Below are 22135 nucleotides of genomic sequence, written 5' to 3'. Positions count from 1 at the left end.
CTGGGAAGTGCAAACAGCGTCATTCCATCGAGGGCTGCTTCCCCACCTAGGCTGAGCACTGGGGTCACCTGGGAGGCCTTTACAAAGGCTGTGGCCCCTCCTGACCCACCTAAGCCTGCCCCAGTGACTCTGATGTCATTGGTCTGTGGCAGCTCTGGTCATGGGAATTGTTTTTTTTTAATCTCCTGGGACATTCTCCCGTGCAGTGAAGTTAGAGAACACCCGTATGAAAGGGTTCCAGGTGCAGAAGGCCTGGCTTGACGAACCACCCCCAAGTGCCCAGAAGCTTCTCTCCTGCCCCCACACCTGGGACAGGTACTGCAGTCTCCCCAGGTCGTCACAGTCAAGGTGCCTCTTAGAACCGATGACCTCGTCCACCTCCGCCTGCAGCCTGTTGGGGCAGATGAAGACAAGCTCGTCCCAAGGAGAGGTCCCCTCCCCCCTAGTTTTAGGAAGGAGGGGATGAAGGGAACAAGAAGTGAGCCTCCTGGGACAGCCCATCGCGTGCACGCACACACGTATACACGCTCACACAGTCCACCCCTTTGTTGAAGACATCCAGGAACCACCACGTCCCAACCGAGATGCCTGAGCAGTTGGCAGCTGTGTTCCAGGGCCTGTACGAATTCCCCCTTCGTGCTTGCTGCTTGGAACTGGCGGCAGAAAATAAACGCACCACCGATCCAGCTCTCTGCACCGAGCAGCCTGTCTCAGCCTGGCTCGTAGCAGCCGACAGCTGGAAACAGAATGAGCAGTGCAGGGATGCTGGCTGAGTAATGACGGGTACTGTTAGAATATGCAGCACCAAGAGTGGGTTTGGACCACGTCACACCCACGAGGAAGGCAGAAAAGAACAAGCGTTAGCAAGGATGTGGAGAAATTAGAACCCTTGTGCACTGTCCGTGGGAATGGAACCCACTGCAGGTGTATATGGAAAATAGGATGGTGGTTCCTCCAAACAGGAAATGTAGAATTACCATATGCTCCAGCAGTGCCATTCTGGGTGTGTGTGCCCCCAAATAGAAAGTAGGGGCTCGTAGATACTTGTACACCCAAGTTCATGGCTGCATTAGTCACAGCAGCCGAAGGACAGAAGCAACCCCAGTGTCCATCACCAGATGAATGGACCAGCAAAATGTGATCTGTCCATGGGGTGCCTGGGTGGCTCAGTCATCCAAGCATCTGCCTCCAGCTCAGGTCTTGATCCCGGGGTCCCCAGATTGAATCCCACGTCCTGCTCCCTGCTCAGTGAGAAGTCTGCTTCTCCCTTCCTTCTGTCCCTCCCCCTGCTCCTTCACTCTCAAATAAAAAAACGTTTCTTAAAAATGTGGTCTACCCACACGATGCAATATTATTCAGTCTTAAAAGAGAAGGAAGTTCTGACACCTGCTAAAACAAAGGCGGACCTTGAAGACATTACCCTAAGTGAGATAAGCCAGACAAAAACGTCGGTTACTGTGTGATTCCTGTATGAGGTCCCCAGAGGAGTTAAATTCACAGAGACAGAGAGTAGAATGGGGCCAGGGGCTGAGGGGATTGGGAAGCTAGCGTTTACTGGAGACATTATCAGTTGCAACGATGAGAAAGTTCTGGAAATGGTGGTGATAATTGCACAGTAATGGGAATGTGCTTAATGCCTCTGAACTATGCCCTTGAGAAATTACAATGTCCAATTTTATGTATGTATGTGTGTGTTTGTTTATATCCACAATATAGAAGAATGGATTTGGGAGAAGAGTTTATAATAAATAATGTGGGGCGATGCGATAAAACACATGGTGAAATTCAGTAGCTAGTTGTGAACTGCTTCCAGAGGGCGGGGCACTGTGGGTAGAATAATAATAATAATGGTAATTATTATTATTATTATTATTAGTAGTAGTAGTAGTAGTATAACTTTTCTGCTTTTTCCAAATTTTTATAAAGAGCATATTAGTATTATAGATACAGTTAAAACCCTAACCAACCACTTTATCCTCACAAGCGATCATTCACATCTGCCCTTGGACACTGCCAATTAACAACTGTAATCAAGGCTTTCCCCGCCTCCAGGGCTCCCACCCCCAAGCCTATTGGGGTTTTCAGAGTGCTTTCACATTGGTGCAGTTGGTCTGTGCAACCGTTTGCATTTAAGGAAACCAATGGCCCAGCTCAAAGGCCATCTCCAGGCACCCTCCTATGTCTCGCAAGTTGAATATAAGCCCTTCCTCAATGCTGAGTTGGGAATTCTGTTCAGTTCTCAGTGCCAGCCCCTGGCCAGGCACTGAGCACAGTGTGGAGAGGGAAAGAGCCATGATCCCTGATTTTTTGGAGCTTTAATTTCATGACTGAAATAGACTCAAAGCAAACCAGCCCAGGAGAAAACGGCATTCGTGAGCTGGGAGGAAGCTAGGAGGGGAAAACATAGAATGACTACTTTAGGGGTGTGAGAAGGCTTCTGTGGGGCTGGGCAGGGAGTTCTCCAAGAAAAAAGCAAGGAGAGGAGCTTCCAGAAGAGGGACTGGCATGTGCAAAGGCCCTGGGGTAAAGAGAAGCAGGACACACTGGAGGAGGCTCTGTGGTGGGAGGCTGGAGCTGTCTGTCTTCTAGGAACAAGACATCAGTGAATCCCTTCACCAGCTTCAGGGGAGCTACTACCTGACCCCCAAATCTCCCCATTCCATACCTTGCCAGGATTTCAGGCTGGCGGGACAGCTCCATCACCGTGAATGCCAAGTGATTGGCAGAGGTCTCATGGCCTGTGGGAAAGGAGAGCAGCAGTTCCACATGGGGCTACTGGGCTGCAGCTGGCCCGGCCCACCTGCCTCTGAGACCCTGAGCATGTGGCGGCCGTTCAGGTCCTCACTTCTGCCCCCTGCATCTGCGCTGCACATACAGATAGGAAGGAGAGAGGCTGCCCACCCGCAGATCCCCTGCGCCCGCCAGTGTAGTCCAATAAACGGCATCTGCTCCCAGACATCTGGTTTTTACACCCTAAAAGCTCCTTCTGGGGCACCTGGGTGGTTCAGTAGGTTAAGCGTCTGCCTTTGGCTCTGGTCATGATCCCAGGGTCCTGGGATCAAGCCCCATGTTGGGCTCTCTGCTCAGCGGGGAGCCTGCTTGTCCCTTTCCCTCTCCCACTGCTTGTGTTCCCTCTCTCGCTGTGTCTCTGTCAAAAAAAAAAGGCAGCTTCACGACCCCTCACGGTGGCCAGCTCCATCACCAGGTCAGCAGCCACCAAGAAGGCCTCCCGGACCTCCCCGAGCAGAGAGAGGCCTTCTGCTCCCCTATCCCAGCCCCTCACTTCTGCATCTGAAGTCTGCGCAGACAGCCTGAAAAATCGCCCCAAGTCAGGGTTTAGGGGATGTCTGGTTCCCACCATTCCTGCAAAGTCCTGAGCCTTTGGACACCCCTGCAGGTACAGACCAGCAATGAAGAAGGTGACGAAGTTGTCTAGCAGGATCTCATCGTCCTGGGCCCCCTCTTCAGCTGAAAGACAAGGAGGGTCTCAGGGCCCGGCCACAGACACCCGCTACACGCATACCCCTCCCTCCCTCTCCCTGCAGCTGAGCAAGGAAGCAAACGCCCTTCTCCGCAAAAGTCAGAGAGAGACACTGAGAGTCAAGTGTGATCAGCCACCGTGATGGGGGCACCCCTGCTGCCCGGCCCTCTCCTGGCCCATGTGGGAGCCCTCAAACCTTTGAGGATCTGCGTGAGGATGTCGGCAGGTGCTTCCTCCCCCCTCTTCAGGGCCTCCCGGCGACGCTGGACCCAGTCCTTGCCAACCTGGCGTAGAAAGCGAATGCTCTCCCGGGTCTCGCGGAGCTGCTTCCACTTCCCTGGCATAAACTGAACAGGGGCTCCCGCTCAGGATGCCGACCGAGCACACGCGTCCACCTCTCCCGCTCCCCCAACTCTGCAACGGCTTTAGAAACCCACCGCGGCAATGGCAACCTGGAAGTTGGGAAGATTGCGAGAAAATCCTAGCAAAGAGGAAGCCGCCAAGGAGACTTGACCAACATGGCAGGCCGAGCCCAAGCATCGGCTTCCCCGTCCTGTACCAAATCCCTAGATATGATGGGAAAGATGCCTGGAAAATAAGAAGGGATCCCTGAAGGATGGAGGCAGCTAGGACTGCGAGGAAGGAGGAAGCCACAGCCAGAGAGGAGTAGGTGGAATCAACAGCAGAAAAGATGGGGGGCATCAGGGGACCCCCAGCTCAGAGGCTGAAGTCCCAGGGAACAGGAAGAGGCCCTGGGCATCTGTCTGAGGATCAACTCAAGTACCACCTTTCTCCTTCCTCTTCATGCCTGGAACAAGGCAGTGATAGCTGGAGCTGCAGCAGCCATCTTATAACAATGAGCTGATGTGCTGGAGACAGTGGAACGGAAAGACAAAACATTCCAGGACCATCAGACACTGTGTCGCTATCACAGCCGTCCTCGATAATCTGCTTCAGGATGATTTTACATGAGAGAAAGATTAACTCCTAATTTACTTAAGCCACTTTGCTTTTGATTCTCTACGTTAGGAGATGTACGCAAGTCCTAACAGATTCACTTCGCTCATACCAGTGCTCAAAACCCATTCTGGAAAAAGGTCACTGGAGGAGGTGCTCCAGCAAACTAGGACGCCAGTTCTGGTGACTGGTCACCGGAGGGGGTGCAGGCAGTACCTTCGCCAGAGTGTTTCGAGATGCAGAAATCCCCTCCAGGATCAGTTTCACCTTCAGGGACAGAGGCTTCTGGGCACCCAGCAGCATGCCTGTCTCCATCCCAAAAGCTGCCTGGGGGAGAGAGAAGGGCGAGGTCATCCCTGGGTTGGTGGGAAGACTTGAAAACCCAGTGCAGAACCTGGCACTGCTCAGCTAGAGACACCCAGGCCCCAGGGCTAAGGGTTTATGTGCGTCATGTCATCCACTCCTTACGATGACCCACAATGATTCCAACCCCCTGGAAGGCAGTGAGGACCACATGGCACAAGGAGCCACTCCACAAACTTGGTTTCCCTCCCTGACAAGATGCATTTCCCCAGAAATGCAGCCTTCCTTGGTGTCCCTTCTAGACCCAGCCTCCCAGTGAATTACTGAGTGACAATGACCCTTCCCTCACCAACTGCGTGCACTCCAGCTGCCTGAGCTGCCCTGACCTGGGCGGGGGGTGGGGGTGGTATTGGGCCACTGCTGAGCCTGCCAGGGTGCAGAGCCAAGCCAGACCCAGGGCAGGCACTTAAGGGGAGGTAGGCTTTGGGCTGGGAGGCAAGCGGACGTGAGAGCCAGTCCAACTTCTGCCACTGACCAGACACAGGCCAGTCCCCACACCTCTCCGGATCCACTCGCAGAGAATGAGTTAGCAGGTGTGGTCTTGTGAGAGCACATGTTGAATATTCGAGGAGATACAAAGCTCCCCACCCAGAGCAGGGGCTGACCGGTGGAGGAGGAGGCAGGTGGGGGGATGCCAGGAAAGGGAAGAGGGAGAGAAGAGCAGCCCCTGACCCATGTTGGACCCCGCTCTCCTGGCCCACCAGCCTCCCATCACCTTGGCCAGGATGTCCATGGTGGTGCAGGTCAGCATATCCTGCATGGACACCGGGGTCTGCCCATCAGCCTTGGCCTCCAGAATCTCCACCAGCTGCTCGGCTTTCTCGTTGAACGTTTCCATCAAGCTGACCAAGGAGCTGGGGGAACAGTATCCGTTGAAGGAGCCAAGAAATTGGAAACAACTCAAATATGTCTATCGACTGATGAATGGATAAGCAGAATGTGGTATATCCAATACAATGGAATTTCATTTGATAATAAAAAAGGGAAATTCTGGGGCACCTGGGTGGCTCAGTTGGTTGAGTGACTGCCTTTGGCTTGGGTCATGGTCCTGGGGTCCTGGGATCGGGTCCCGCATTGGGCTCCCTGTTCTGTGGGGAACATGCTTCTCCCTCTGCCTGCCACTCCCCCTGCTTGTGCTCGCTCTCTCTCTCTCTCTCTACCAAATAAATAAAATCTTAAAAAAAAAGGGGGGGTTTCTGAATCATGCTTGGGCATGGAGGAACTTCCAAAATCTTATGCTAAGTGAAAGAAGCCAAAAGAAATGTTGTAGGATTCCTTTTATACGAAATGTCTAGAATACGAAAATCCACAGAGACGGAAAGAGGATTAGTGGTTTCCGGGTGCTGAGGCCACTGAAGGGAAATGGGGAGCGCTTGCTTTTTGGGGTGATGAATGTATTCTAAAATGGACTGTGGTGATGGTTGTACAATTTTGTGACTAGGCGAAAACCCACTCGATTATAAGTGATGAATTGTATGGTATGGAAACCGGACCGCAATAAAAGCTATTTAAAACATAAAATGTAGCCCAAAGTGAGAACTGTAATAAAGAAAGTGAAAAACCCAGAGGAGGACTGATGTGGTCTAAGTGGGGGAGTTCCTAGGGGGGAGACCCCCACCCCCAGGCATCACTGCCGCTCTCCCCGGGATGTTCAGTCCTACACTGCCGGCAGCCTGCCTTGCTCTCTCTCTGACTACTAATGCCCTCTCCTCTCTCCCTTCAGCTGGGGTGAAGCCACTCCTGCGAACCGCCCCCTTCCCAAAGCCCGCCATCTTGGAGACGCTCACCTGCGGCTGAAGGCCAGGTCCATGACCCGGCGTTGTTTGTGCCAGCGCTCATAGTCACATTCCGACACCAAGCCTCGGCCAAAGAGTCTGCCGGAGACAAAGTCTGACATGAGAAATGGGGAGGGAAGGGGGACTGATGGCTTCATGGGGACGGGATCACCTTTCAGGATGGTGGAAATGTTCTGGAACTACACAGTGGCGATGCTTACGCCATATTGTGAATGGACCAAATGCCACAGAATTGTAACTCCAAGGTGGTTAAAATGATGACTTTTGTGAATTTTACCACAACAAAAAAATAAATAAGAAATGGGATGGTCGTGTGCCCCAAACTTGCAACCCCCCACCCGCCCATCCACTATCCGATAGAGGGGAAAGAGGAGAAGGAAGGTGACAATGACAAGAGCGGTGGCCACTATTTATGGGGCACCTGTTGTGTGCCTGGAAGCCAGGGCTCAGGCCTTCACGCTATGCCCAATGCCCTGGGCCCTGCGGCCCCCCTGCCTGCCACCAGAGAATTTCCCGTCCTCTCCCCAAGCCCCTCCTCATGCCTTACCTCTCACCAAACACAGTCTGGATTGCGTGGTACATCTTGGAGTCCTTGTTGTACTTGGTGGACATCAGGAACTTCTAAACATCCCCAAAAAGCCAACATGAGCTCGTGCACCCGTGAGAGGCTGCAAAGGACTCAGTTTTCTGGACTCTTGGGAAACAATGCCCCAGCAGTCACCAATGCCCCAGCTGTGCCATGAGGACTTCGTCCAGCACAATCTCACCTAACCCTCCAGAAACCCTGCCTTCTAGCAACAGCATCTTGTTTGGGGATGAGGAAAGCAGGGCACAGAGAGGCGCAGTGATATTCCTGTGGCCACACAGTGAGAGCGTGTGGGGGGGTCCTCAATTCTGTGCCCATGCACGGACCTCAGGGCACACCATCTTCCAAAGCAGCAAGAACCAGAGCGGGGAAGGGGAGAAGCTCAAAGGGAGGCCTTCTGGGACACAGGAGAGACCCTTGGCACAGATTCAGTATTGTTAGTGCCAACCTAAGCACAGAAGTCAAGGAAGGCTTCCTGGAGGAAGGATCTCAACTTGCCTCACCGCAAGCTGGATGGTAGCAATAATAACATTGGCTGATAGCTCTTGAGCCAGTACAGCCAAGGGGTTAAAGGCTCAGGCTTGAATTTGGAGTCAGTTGGCTTGAATTTGGACCCAGGCTCAGCATCTTGGCTCTACCACTTGCTAACTCTATGACCACAGGCAAGTTACTCATCTCCTCTGCCTTCAGCTTCCTCATCTCCCATGATGGGGTAAGAAGAGTGCCTGCCTGGGAAGGTTGCTGTGAAGAGTAAATTCACTCTGCATGAAAAGTCTGAGAGCACTGGGACACAGCAGCTGCTCCATAAATGCCAAGGCCACACCAGCATCCTATAGCTCACTTAGTGCACAGTCAGCCTGAAGATGTAGGTGCTATTTTTATGCTCATCTTACATATGATGAAGAAACTGAGATTTTAAATGCCTGAGGTCACACACACAGTGAATGGCGGACCTAGGATTTGAATCCAGGCAGTTTGCCATGGGAGAGAGGAAAGAGAAGACTGTGATCCAGGCAGAGAAAGCCCAGGCCACATGCTGCCTTCAGGCTGAGGAAGAGGTGGGGAGGGGCAGCAGGGGGGCTGGATCCCAGAGGTATGCCTTATGGCTTACTGAGCTTTATCCCGTGGGCACTGGAAAGAAGCAAGTATCTCTACTCTACGTTAATCCAGGGACTGCTGGTATCTGGGAGCCGAGCCTAGGGGGCTGTAATATCAATTTTTCAGAGAAAGAAAACCCCCAAAATAGCTGACTTTGGATCATGAGCCATATCCCGAGAACCCCAGCCCCCCCCCAAACACTGTCACTTGTAAACCAACTTTTGTCACTACCCACTCCTACAGGTTCCATCCCAATGACAATAAAGGCTCAACTCCCAGGTCCCTCTCAAACATACCTAAATAACCCAAGGTCTGTGCTAACCCCCCAACCTAAACTGAGGAGTCTCCACACTGAGGTACAGCAGCCTCAACACAGGCTCCAATTGTGTGTCCCCATAGTCAGGGGTCCCCATGTCTGCTGTCCCTGGGGCTGGGGATCCTTTGAAGGCCCAGTGAGCTAGGTTCTGGGACAAGAGGGGTGAATGGGGCACCTTTCCTGCCTTCTCTGAGTGTCTATACTGACAGCACTCTTCTGCACATTAAGGGATAACTGCTGGGAACTTGACCTCTTGCCATAAGCAATAAAAAAAATTTTTTTTAAAGGCAAAATGCATGAAATGTCTGTTTTCAGACACTAGACAACAGGACGTGCAGGATTGTGAATCCCAAGAGAAGGAAAAGAAAAAAAAAAGATGTGAGCCCTACAACCTAAGATTACTCCAACTTACTATAATTTCAAGATAAAGGCAATAAAATATAAAACTGAAATATAGCCCAGCAGGCTTTCCAAGTTGTTAAGACAGAAATCAGAATCCAGACAGGCCAGAGGAGGCTAGAATTTATAAGACAGAGCACGCAAGGGAAGGGAATGATGCATAGAAAGAGCTCCTGTGCAGAAATCTGCACAGGGATCCCCTACATCTTTGGATGAATGACCCATACATGTGCATGTAGTGAACACAAGACCGAGTTCAAAACAACTTCTAGGAAAAGGAGAAATATGGAGTAACTACAGGCTAAACTATTCTCAGAGCTTACACAGCCCAAGAACTGTTCAAGTTCCCAAAGGAATGAAACAAAAGTGAGCACTCAACAATGTACAACTCACAATGTCCAGGGTCCAACATGAAATCTCTAGACTGCCAAAGAGCAGAAAAATCTACCTATAACCAGGCCCAGAAATAACAGAGATGACGGAGTTTGCAGACAGGAACTTCAACACATCTATTACGAATATTGCAAATACTTGCAAGGAACCCACATATCCAAGAATTTCGAAGACTCCTACAGGGCATTAACAAAAAGAAAAGTGCACCAAGGAAGATTATAATCAAATTTCTGACACCAGTGATAAAGAGAAAATCTTTAAAGTAGACAGAGATGAAGTAGTATATCAGTAGACTGATATAAGTTAAAGATTATACTATAAATCCCAGGACTACCACTAAGAGAAAAAGAAAGAGGGCCAATAAGCAAATGATGGAGATAAGATGGAATACTAAAACATACTTAATCCAAAAGAAGGCAGGAAAGGAGGAGAGGAGAACAAAGAACAGATAGGACAGAGAACAGTAACAGTACGGTAGATTTAAACCTCACCATATCAGTGATTACATTAAATATGAATGATCTAAGCACTCCAATTAAAAGGCAGAGATTGTCAGACAGTAAAACAGCAAAACCCAAATATATGCTATCTATAGGAAACCCACTTTAAATATAAAAACCCAAGGACATCTGGTGGCTCACTCCTTAAGCATCTGCCTTTGGCTCAGGTCATGATTCCAGGGTCCTGGGATTGAGTCCTACATTGAGCTCTCTGCTCAGTGGGGAGTCTGCTTCTCCTCTCACTCTCCCTTTGTTCTCTCCCTCTCTCTCCCTCTCAAGTGAAAAAAATAAAATCTTTTTAAAAATGTGTGTGTATGTATATATACACACACACATTTATATATATATAATTGTGTCTATATTTGAAATTAATTTTTTTTAAATGATTTTCAGCATCCTCTTAGAGACACCATGGTGGTTCAGTCTTTTCTCCCGATCTGGACCCCAAGTTGCATTTTCTCCGTCTCCTGCCAAGAATCACCCTGCTCAGCTGCTAAGTACCCAGTGTGAGAACAGACGCACCGACATTTATTGGGCAATTGCTGGGTGTCAGGCCTGGGCTGGGTGACTCACACATGTTATTTCATCTCCAGCATCATCCCTATTTTATAGATGAGGACACGGAGGCCCAGAGTGATGGCAGAGCCACCAGACTTGAGCCCAGTTCAGCCAACTCCAAGGTAAATGATCTGCTGGCCATTCTTAGTGCTTAGTACCCACATGGCAGGTGTCCTCCTGTCCATAGTACAGACTGATCCATGCTTCCTGTCTGTTTCCGCATCTCTAACATGGGGGCTAATGAAAGGCTCTCCCCCTGTGAGGATTAAATGGATTCATAATCGTGAAGTACATAAAGAAGTGCATGTTTAGGATCTGTTGTCCCTTTCTTTGTAAATAATTGTTTATATAAATATTTGTGAAATAAATCAATTGATCTTTAATTCTCATTCTAGCCCAGAGACAGAGGGGTTAAGATCCCACCTTGAAGATGAAGGAACCAAGGCTGAAAGAGATGAGCAAGCTAAATGTATGTGCCACCTGGGCCACACTCCCAAATGGCTGGTGGTCAGAGAGAAAGACACCACTCATTTCTGGATCCTTGGGAAACCAGCCCAAATGCTGGTGCCTCCAGGACATTTCTCCTGCAGTCCCTGGGATCTGAGTTTCGTGCCCCCAACCTGGGAAGGGAAGGGCCCTCCCCATGGAACCACTCGGCTTCCTACCTTGACCGACTCAGGGCTCGTGACGATGACTGAGGTTTTGTGGAAGACATTGACCCGCACGACAGGGCCATACTTCTTAGCCCTAGAAACCAAAATGACCCAAAAGAGGCTGTCAGCTATGGGAGACGTGAATATCACCATCACCATCACCACCCAGCAGGAGGATCAGGGTGTCCCATCCTAGGACTCCCTGCTGGGTCACCCCCCCCCCCACACACACACACTGGGTCTCCTTTTCCACATCCATGAAATAGGGTTGTTACACTTCTCCTTTGCTGAGAATCAAGCCAGATAGTCTTTGAAAATGCTTTGGCAAGTGTAAAACACCACCACATACACTGACTATTACCGAGTCACATCCCCCACCCAGCTTACAGATGAAGAAACTGAGGCTCAGAATGTCTGATGGCTGGTCTCAGGTCACATGGCTGGCGAAAGGCAGAGCTTGCCTTCTGAACCAGCCTCCTCTGCCTCTCCCCTAAGGGGAGGAACTTTGAGGGTAGCAGTAACCTGGCAATGGGGGGGGGAGTGTATGCACTGGCCTGAGGGATGGGGGTGGTAACCCATGAGGGACCTGGGTTGGAGTAAGGGCAACAAATGACAACTGGGACCCACCAATCCAAAAACACATCTTGGAGCACGCGGCCACAAACCTCATCCTTTCTCCAAAAGTAGGGGAGATGTCCTAGAAGGAAACTAGAAGAAACGGGAAATATTAAGATCACCAGAAGTCATCATTAAAGAGTGCCCCCCTCCCCACAGGACCCAGTGAGGTCGGCGTTATTAGGCCCACTTCGCAGATGGAAGGACTGAGGCACGAGGAGGTATGGTGCTGGCTCAGGGGCACCGGGCAGTAAGAATGAAGGCAGGACACAAAGTCAGGTCTGGCCAGCTCCAGACGTCTCCACAGAGAAGACAGAGAAGGATGAGACCATCTCCCTGGTGCAGGGGCGGGGACTGGCACGTGGAAAGTGGACAGTATTATTGCGTGCATTTACCTTGAGACATCCACTGAACACTGACTGCAGGCTGGACACCATTCTCCGCCTCATTCCAGCTGACCTTCCCTACTGCCGGGAGGTAGATCTGTTGTTAACCTGTCTTACAGGTGCGGCAGCATAGGCACAGAGGTGATCATCTGCTCACCATGGCATGGTTGGGACCAGGCCACCCCAAAGTCCTTCTCGCCAGGGGATTGTTTGGTGATGCTAAGTCTGCAGTGTGTGCATAAGTCTGGTGTGATCACCAGCAGGTGATCAAGTCTTTTTGGCGTCAGCTTGTGGCAAATTTTAAGGTGCTTCCTATCCCCTGCATGACTTACTCCAGCCAAGCTCACTGACTGCACCATCTAGAATGGACAACGAAACTGCAGATGGGGTTTCTGGGTCAGAGAACTCACCTCCTGGCAGGAGATGGAGAGCACATAAACAAATAGGTAAGTAAATATGCAGTCGGAGAGTGATGGGAGAAAAAGCAGAGGGGTAGATCATCAGAGGCAGGGATAGGAGGGGGGTTGCCGTTTTCTATAGGCAGGTCAGGAAATGGCCCTGTAAGAAGGTAACATGTGAGCTGCCATAAGTGAGGGACTTGGCTGCCCAGGTATTTGGGAGAAGAGCATTCTTGGCCAAGGAAATAGCAGGTGCAAAGGTCCTGAGGTAGGAGTGTACTTGGTAAGTTCAAGGAACAGGGGGCGGGTGTTGAAGCTGGAGTACAGTATTTAAGGGAGATGTGGTACAGGATAGGTTTCCCAAGGTAGGTGTCAGATCACCAATAGCCTTGTGGACTGCTGTCAAACTTTTGCTTTGACTTTGAAACTGGGGTCACTGGAGGGTTTTGAGCAGAGCAGAGACAGGGTCTGATGGGTTTTCAATGGCTCACACTCACAGCTGCTGTGCTGGGAGTAATGGGATGTATGGAGGGCAGGAAGGGAGGCAGGGGTACCAGCGAGGGGCTGTGAAAGGGGACAGGGCTCAGACCCGTGCAGTCGAGAAGCCCCGTTTCTAGTGTACATTGTAGGAAGAACCAAGCGGACTTGCTGTGGGGGTGGGTGTGAGAGTGGTGTCAGGGCTGACCCAAGTCTCCTGGGCTGAGTGTCGGAAGGATGAATGGGGCTGCCATTTACTAAGGCGAGGAGGACTGAAAAGGAGCTGGTGGGGGGTGGCAGACCCCATCGTGCCCACCTCTGCCCTTGGGTATTTGAGGACCAGCATGGAGCCTCTGACTGCTCTGCCTGCCCGAAGGGCGGGCCAGAAGTTCCAGCTCCACACCCCCAGGGCAGCCTCCACCAATGACCCTGTGCCCTCCATCTGGGTGGGGGTAAGCTCCCAGAGCTCCCTGGGGAAGGGGGTGCACCTCAGTTCCTCCCAGAGGTAACTTGCTTTATTGGCTTTCTGACCTCCTCTCTCTATCTAATTGCCAGCTCCCCCCGGGATCACCCCCCCCCCAAACCACTTACATTTCGATTTTTGTCTCAGGATCAGCTCCTGGGGACCAACCTGAGACAAGTGGATTAAACTAGGCATTGGCTCTGAACCTGTCAGGTTTGCAGAGGAAAGCTACTAAGGGAAGCAGGGGGTGAGCACGCACTTGAAGCCAGGCTACAGATGGGAATGTGACAGTCCTCAGCAGAGAGGCAGCACTTAGAGCCCGGGCAATGGGATCAGACCCCACGGGGGTGAGTGTAGACGGGGAAGAGACCCAACGACTGAGCCAGGCCATCAGGCAGCAAAGGGACCACCAACCAGGGAGACTGAGTGGGAGCTGCTGGGGAGGCTGGAGGTGAGCCGTGGGGAGTGGAGGGGGAAGGCTGCAGAGAGAACAAGACAGGGAAGGGATGGGCGCTCCCCCAGGCTGCCCTGGGACCAGGCAAGACCAGGACTGAAGTGTTTTTGTGCATGGAGCTATGGGGGTCACTGGTCCCTGGGACCTTGGCCAGAGCAGGGTGGGCAGAGAGGCCGGTTGGGGGGCCCAAGAGAGGAAGAGGAGGAGGAATGGGGGCCCAAAGGTAGGTGGGCTTCTCAGGGGGTGGCTGAGGGGTGTAGAACCGGGGCGGCAGCTGGAGGGAACCGGAAGGGAAGAGACAGGTGGTGGTTTTTTTCCTTTTTTTTTTCTTTCTTTCTTTCTTTCTTTTTTTTTTTTAAACAACGTGTTATATAAAAATGGGAATGATGCAGGAGACAAGGAAAACTGATGGCAGCGGGGGTGCTGCTGGGTGCTGCTGAACTTAGGGGCCGGCTCTCCTTGGCCACCAGCCCTGAGGTCCGGGTGGGAAGGGCGCGTGGGCCCAGGGCAGGGTAGGGGGCAGCAGCGGCCGCGCGGCCCCTGAAGGAAGTTCTTCCAGGCTGTTCCATTTACTCGGGAGGTAGGAGGCAAGAATAAAGGCTGAGAGCGGGGATGGAGGGGGAGGTGGCAGGGACGGAAAAGCAGCAAGAGCACTTGGAGAGTGGGAGGGCAGACGCGTGAGGAAAAAAGTGCAGAGTGGCCGCGGGCGGCGGAAGTGCACTCCGGGTGAGCAGCCGTGAACTCACTCTGCTCCACCGACGGAGAGACGGACCCTGGACATCGCACAGGACTGGCTGTATTTCCAGATTAATCTAGGATCCGTGGTCACTCCCCATAGCTGCACGCTTCGGGAGAACGTTCTGTTTGGAATCGCCGGAGCGAGAACAGAGTCTAGACCCTCCTCACCCTCCCAGGCCTGTCTGAGAGCCTCCACTGGGGACACTGGGGCCCGCTGCCGTTTGGGGAAGAAGGGGATTGACCCCTCAAGAAGGCCCAGGGGACAGAGTGGCGTGGGGTCCCCCCCGCAAGAAAGGAACTAAAATCCGTTCCTTCCAGGTCCTGCAGGGGGCGCTGGGGAGGCAAAGGCCGCGCGGGAAGACCGGGAAAGGATGGTAGAGCACCGGGGCTGGGCTGGGGGTAGACTGGATATGACGGAGCAGCCCAGGGAGAGAGAGAGAGAGAGAGAGGAGGGTGAAAATCCCCCTCCCAGCCCGGTCTGTAGCACCGTGGTTGGCACTGGGGCAATCCAGGGTTTCCTGAGGGCAGAGGAAAGTCTTGGCTGGTGGAGAAGCAGAGGTCATCTGGAGAGCCCGCTGTGAGGCCAGCCCCAGGGAGAAAGGGAGCCCCCACAATGGCTGAGTGGTAGGCCTTTGCCAGGAGTGAGGGTGAGGGGTCATGCCTGTGCCTCCTGCCAGTGGAATGGGGTGGTGAGGGCTCCGCTGGGCACCCAAAGGTCCTTTGGACATACCACCCAACAGAGCCAGCAAGGGGTCACCACCGTCACAGGAGCCAACTGGCAATTTGTTGAACAGACCCCACCTCGGGCAACCTGGCAAGTAGGAATGGGAAGAGGGAGATGATGCCCCCCAGGAGCCACCCTTGAAAAACTGATTCCAAAATAAGTAAAAACTGGAAGAGGGAGGCTTTTTTGTTGTCAAGTTTACATCCATCCCACGCTACCGGGAGAGTGGGGGCTGATGAGGAAGTTGAGAGCAGTGAGAGAAAAATGAAGAAACCACAAGTATTTGTGTGGGATCCGAACGTGGGGTCTGAGTTTTCAGCTGCTACACGGATGGTTGCAGTAGGATGTTGTCTGTGGGGAACTCCGGGAGGGCATCCTGGAAGAGAGGGCATCCTGGTGACTCCCGCGGAATGAAGAGGAGGATGGGTGGGGCAGGGGAGCACAGCAGCTGCCCCTTGTAAGGCTGAGGGATGCTTGCCTGAAAGTTGGCAAAGCCTGGAAGCACCAAGCGGCAAATGTTAGTACTAGACACTCGATATGTACACTTCTTTGCCAGTCATGGTGTTGCCAATCATGGTTTGAGGATCCAGCCTTTGAATAGCAAAGCAGCTGATCTGTGCTAGAAGAGGTTCCAGAACTTTCATTTAATGCAGTTTTGTATGTGACCACCAAACAACTGTTAATCCCCAACCTTTCTGCATATGCCTCGTTCAGTTCAACCCCTTAGACTAAAGAGCCCAACTATAATTATATTTAATTATGTAATTAAGGGTTATATAATTAACCTCTTCCCACTCCTCCACCCACCCACACGCACCTGTAGGTCACACGTAGATTCTGCAGTGTAGGATTTGGGGGAGAATTCAGGCATAAAAGGGAAGAAATACAGACACATACTACTACACGGACAAACCTGGAAAACATGGTGCTCAGTGAAAGAAGCCAGCCACAAAAGGCCACATCTTGTATGATTGCGTTTATATGTAATGTGCAAAACAGACAAATCTAGAGACAAAACAGATTAGTGGTTGCTTAGGGCCGGGGGATGAGGGGTCAGGGGAGATGAGGAGTGACAACTAGTGGGCTTCTATTTGGAGTGATGGAAATGTTCTGGAACCAGCAGTTAAGATTGAACAACTCTGTCACTATACTAAAAAGCACTGGTTGTACACTTTAAAAGGGTAAATCTTATGGCACAGTTTTATTTTTAAAATGCAACTTAAAAAAAGGAGATGGGTGAGGGGCCAAAAGGGGCTTGATTTACGTTCTGCCTTCTCAAGACAAAGAGACTAGACCCTGTCTGCGGTGCTGGAAGTACATGGGCTTACGAGAAGACCAAGTCATGATGAGACCCAGCAGAATGAGCACAACGTTCATTCAACCCCAAGCTGTTCATGACTGATTTGAAAAGTTGGAAGGGTGACAGTGTACCTAACAGAGCTGGTAGGCAATTTCTACCACCCACTTCGAATCACTGTTTATTGTCTACTATGCATGTCCCAGCTGCGGCTGTGCCAGATGTCAGGAACATGGTAGTGAACAAGACAGACACAAGCCTATGGGAAAGACAGACACTTAACAAGAGGTTGCACAGATAATTACCCAACTCTTACAATGACATAGAGTTTACAAAATGAACATGATATTTTCAGGCATGGAAGCAGGTGGGACCTCCCTGAGGAGTTAGCATTGAAGCCAAGCCTGGAAGGTGAGGGGAAGAACCATCTGAGTGGCGTGGAAGACAGAGCTGCTAAGCACGGGAAAAGGAAGACCCCAAGGTGGGCGAGGGCACCTGGGAAGACAGAGAGCCAGCAGGGAGAACAATCACCTCCCTGTGTCACCAGCCACTGAGATCTTTCCCAAACCCACCAAATAGAGATTCAGGCTTCCAATGCCTGGTCATCTGGCTTGGGCTGGAGGTGGGCACCTTCCAGAATGTTCATGTCCTGAGGTTTTAAAAAGTGTGTCCATTGTTTATTCATTCATTCAACAAATATTTATTGAGCATCTGCAGTGTGCCAGGTGCTGGGGATACATGAGGGAACACACAGCGTCCCTGCCCTCCTGGGGCTCACATTCTAAAGGAGGGGAGACAGACACAGTCAACAGGTGAACGACAGTCAACAAGTGAACAGAAGGTAACTTCAGGGGTGATGGCCCCTTAAGGAGTTTGCGGCTAGGTGGGCTTTTACACAGGTGGATGGGGAACAGCAAGACCCTGGAGCTGCAGGACGGGGGTTGCAGAAAGACGAGGCCAGCAGTGAGCAAGCTGGGGTGGGGCGAGGGGGAGGTGAAAACAGTACAGAGTGGGTTCTGAGAGCTCAGCAGGGGCCTTGCTGGCCATAGGGTGGACTTAATCTAGAATTAGATTTCCTTCTAAAGTGATGGAAAGCTTTTGGAGCAGAGAAATGACACGTTTGATTTAGCTTCAGAAAGGTAAGCTTCTGGTTGGGGGGGTAGGTAAGTTGGGTGGGGTGGGGGACAAGGATGGAATGGAAGTACTAAGGAGAAGACAAAAAGGATATACCAGGACAGAAATACAAAGGGGAATGTGACTAGAGTAGAGTGTGTTGCAATCCAGGTTGAGTGACCCCGTTCCGAGTCTTAAAGTTAAGAGTGCCTACTTCAGAGGCAAGGCTGACCCGGGCTTAAATCTAGGCTTACCAACTGTGTGACCTTGGGCAGGTGACTTTGCCTCCGCGCGCCTCAGTCTCCGCGTCTGAACGATGGGGTAACAATAGCGCCTACCTAACAGGGTTGTCGCTGCCATCACGTTTGTGGGGCCCAGCAGAGCGCGGTGGGCGCCGAGCAGCTGCCGCGGCTGTGAGTAATTTGTTACTAAGAATAGTTAGCGCCCCTCTCCCGGCCGCCGTCTCCAAGCGGCCACGCGCAACGGCGAGGCTGGACCCCCGGCCCCGACGCCGGCTTGGACGCGGTCCCCCGGCCCCCCATTCGAGCGCCCCATCCAGGCCCCCACCCCCACCCCCCGCTCACCTGGGCCGCGGCGGCCCGGGGATGTGCTCGTAGCGGCTGCGAGCGCGGTGCACGAAGGTGCAGCAGAGGCCGAAGGCGACCAGGACGGCGCTGCCGAGCAGCAGCAGCAGCCCGGGGCTCATGGCTCCCGGGCAGGCCAGGCCAGGGTCGGGGCCGGGCACCGAGGGGGCGGGAGGCCGCGAGCCGACTCAGCTGTCAGCGCCGCGCGCCGCCTCGGCCCGAGGCCCGGCGCGACCCAGCACCGCCTACTCCCGCTCCGGCTCCGCCCCCGCCGGTTCGACCCCTCCCAGGGCGCTCCGTCCCCGCCAACCACGTCTCCGCCTCCAGCTCCCGCTCTCGGGGCCCGCCCCCGCCCCTCCCCAAGCCCCGCCCCAACCCCAACACAGCTCCAGCTCAGGCCCCGCCCAGAGCATGGGATTTCCGCCAGTCACAACGCCGTTTCTGGCTCAGACCCCCCATGCTCCGCCCCCTCCCCGCCTCCCCAGGCCCCGCCCCCAGCCTCTCAAACGTTCCATCCCCACAGCAGCTCCGCCCAGAACGCGTTGTCCTGGGCAACCCCGATTCCTCCGCGCTTCCTGCCCCGGCCGCCCCGCTAAGTCCTGCGGGCTGGTTCCGCTCTGTGGGGCGCCCTCAAATAACGGCGTTTTCCGCGCGCGGTCCTAGGCCCCCTCCCTTCTCCCTCAAACCTTCCTGGGAACCCATCCCAGCCTCCACACGCGCGTCTTACGCCGACTGCTCCCACGCCTCCCTCTGGAGCCCCCAGCCCCAAAGTGGTTCCCCCCGCCCGGCCGGCCCCGCCGAGCGCCCGTGGTCTCCCTGCAGGGCCCACGGACCGGTGGCGAGGACCCCGGGGGCAGAGGGGGGCCGTGTCCGCGAGCGAAGAGCGCCCGGCTGGACCAGAGTCGGTCGGCCCTCCTCGCGTCGCGGCACCTCCGGAGCCTTCCAGACCCCGGAGAGTCGGGTCGGAGGCAGTGACCCGGGTCCCAGGGAGCCGGAGTCGGAGCGCGCGCAAGTCTGGGTGCGCGAGGTCGCCCGCGACGTAAGGCGACAGATGTGCCCGCGGTGGCCAGAGGGTATTTGTTAGGTAATAACCGAGACTTCCGTGCCGTTTATGTAACCCTCTTCTCCTCGCCCGTTCGGGTGTGACGGCGGAGGACGCCCAGCGCCGCACTTTCGGTTCTCGCTCCCGCACTGGGAGCGGGGGGCGGGGGGGCGGGGGCACCCCGAGCGCGAGCAGTGGATGGAAGGGCCGGCTGTGCGCGCTCCTAGTCCCGGTAAAGCTCCAGCGGGCTGGGGGCTGGGGGCGGGGGGGGGTGCCCAAAGATGCTGCCGGGGTCCTGAGAAGGGGACATGCCACTGCCCCGTTCGTGGGCCAGTCCCGGAGAGGCTTGGGGGCTGGGAAACCGAGGTCTGTACCTCTTCCCAGGCGCAGCCGGGGACAGTCAGCAGCAGGGACATGACTGTGGGGGGGTGTGGGATGCAGGGTGACGGAGAGGGCCACGCTTTAAGAACTGGACCCAGAAGAGACAGGAATTCTGTCCGCGACTACCGCAGCCTGGGCATCCACCGGGGCGCGGGGAGCCGGACGCGTCTGCTGCTGGGGCGGGGAGACGCTGGCTTGCCGGGGCGCCCCCATGTGGCGGTGGGAAGCAGCCGCTGGCTGGTCCTGCTTTTGGGGGGGCGCGGGGACGGGGGCGAGCAGGTTAGACAGCCCCTCCTGGGCTGTGAAAGCTCCAGGGGCTGGGGGCAATTTGAAGGGAGGACCCCCGACCGTTGTTTTTTGAAGACAGGGCCAGATCTTAAACTGCTCTGGGCACAGTCTGGGGTCTCACATGAGGCAGGCATGGGGTAGCTTCAGGGTACATTTGTGAGCCTAAGCTCGTCCCACTAGCGCTAAGGAGAGGAGTGGGCGTTAAATCTCTCGTGCGTCACTCAACCCCTGTAACCTCTGGCTCAATGTGACCGGGGCTCACCTGGCATCTCTCTCAACAGAGCACCCCTGCCCCTGACCAGTGTCCCTTCCCCATGTATCAAGTCTACTGTTGTCCCACTGCCGCCTCATCTGATTCTCCCAGCTTTTCTGCGGTCACATGGGGAGCGATGAGAGAGAGGGCACCCCAATGCTCGGGTCTCCTGCCCTTTGCCTGGGCAGGCAGGACTACAAGCCGCCAGCAGAGGGCACTGCCTGGAAGCACGTGGCCAATAGTCTGCCCCTTCCCCAGAAAGGTCTGGACAGGGCTCTCCAATATGGTAGCCACTGGCCAGATGTGCCAGTCCTGCGCTTGAAACATGGCTAGCCCAAACTGAGGTGTTCTGTGTGCATAAAATAGACACTGGGTTACACTGATTGCATATAAAAGAAGTTTTTAAAATCTCATTAATATTTTTATGTGGATTAACTGTTAAAATGCTAATTTTAGAATATGCTGGGTTAAAGAAAATATATTATTAAAATAAATTTCACCTATTTCATTTTGCTTATTCAATATGGCTACTGGGAAATTTAAAATGACCTCTGTGGCTCTTATTATCGGACAGTGCAGGTAGAGACAGTGGTTCTCAAAGTGCGGCCTGTAGGCCAACAGCATCAGCATCATCCTGTGTCACAAGGCAAATTCTCAGCCCTGTTGAGATCTACTGAGTCAAAAACTCTGATAGGCCCCCAGCCCTTGTGTTTTCACCAGCCCTGCAAGTTTCTTGCTCAAGTTTGACAGAAGACGTAGTTCCCCAGCAGGATCACTGGGCGAGGCTGCAGACTCCGAAAGCTGGCTGCTCTGAAGCCAGGCTCTAAAGGGGCTGCACTCCCTCAAGTGGTACAAAGCTGTTTCTCCTCTGAACACAGCACCAAGGCCTGGCAGCTCAGGCTTGTTAGGAGGAGACAGGCACACAAGGAACAAGCGAGGCCCCGTGAGGAAACTGGAGTGTTGCTACCCGAGGCTGACACCACGGATGCCATCCTGGGTGCCGGCCACCCCTGGGACATCCCCGCAACACTGGACTCCAAGGGCTCAAGAACTAAGCTGTGTGACGCTGGATAGAAGCAGCCCCTCTCCGGGCCAGGTTCTGAGAGGTTACTCTAACTGCTGACTCGAAGCCCGATTACGGGGGGTGATGGCGGAGGCTGATCCAAGGCTCCAAAGGGAGCCTTGGCCAGGGTCGGCCCCTATCCCCAGAGACCCTGAAGGACTCTGAGGCCGGATCAAAGTCCCTGGGGACTGAGTCACTTGTGAATGCTCCCTCGGCAGCTGTAGGCAGTGGAGTGAAAGGAGCACTGGACAAGGAGTCTGAAGCCAACTCTGTCACTCTCTGGGCTTGTGTCCCCATCTACCCAATGACAGGGGCCAATGGGAAGTGGGGGGGGCACTGAATTCAATGCTCTTCAGGCAGCAGGGTGACAGTCCAAAGTGGAGCTCCAGGGCCCTCCTGCCTACTTTCAAATATTGATTATATGACATTAAGCAAGTAACAAAGCTTCCCTGGGCCTCGGTTTCCACATCTGCACAATGAAGGGTGAGCAGAACACTGCTTGCATGGGTTCATATGATGATTAAGTGAGTGGGTACTGAGTACAACTTTTGCAGCAGTGCCTGGCGCATAGTGAGAGTGCGGCAAACGTCAGCAGTCCACCCTTGTGGCTATTTAAGGGACAGTGAGCCTGTGTCAACCTCCTTGTCAGGAGGCAGGCTGAAGCCTAAGCCTTGTTTGGAGCCTGAGGGGTCAGGAGGTAGGGGACTGGAGCAGGGGGAGCCCCCACCCAGAGGAGTGAAGGGCCTGAGACTGCTCCCA

The 22135-nt window shown here is 53.6% G+C and overlaps 1 protein-coding gene across 1 annotated transcript in view; it reads right to left on the bottom strand.

The window, feature by feature from the left end:
• Nucleotides 1–18632, bottom strand: part of LOC125105074 (cholesterol 24-hydroxylase) — a 31413-nt gene extending 12781 nt beyond the window's left edge. Inside the window, exons 1-11 of the mRNA XM_047738116.1 lie at nt 18350–18632; nt 11728–11808; nt 11113–11194; nt 7145–7218; nt 6589–6675; nt 5517–5655; nt 4655–4765; nt 3678–3828; nt 3406–3468; nt 2666–2738; nt 307–391 (exon numbers count right to left, since the gene is read on the bottom strand). Coding sequence (XP_047594072.1) covers nt 307–391; nt 2666–2738; nt 3406–3468; nt 3678–3828; nt 4655–4765; nt 5517–5655; nt 6589–6675; nt 7145–7218; nt 11113–11194; nt 11728–11808; nt 18350–18471 — 1068 coding nt within the window. The 5' untranslated portion in view covers nt 18472–18632. The remainder of the gene's footprint in view (nt 1–306; nt 392–2665; nt 2739–3405; nt 3469–3677; nt 3829–4654; nt 4766–5516; nt 5656–6588; nt 6676–7144; nt 7219–11112; nt 11195–11727; nt 11809–18349) is intronic.
• Between the last annotated feature and the right edge of the window lie 3503 nt (nt 18633–22135).

This window comes from Lutra lutra, chromosome 7 (assembly GCF_902655055.1).
Source record: "Lutra lutra chromosome 7, mLutLut1.2, whole genome shotgun sequence".
NCBI lineage: Eukaryota > Metazoa > Chordata > Mammalia > Carnivora > Mustelidae > Lutra > Lutra lutra.
Note: the sequence above shows the minus strand (reverse complement) of the source record. Positions and strands in the feature narration are given on the sequence as shown.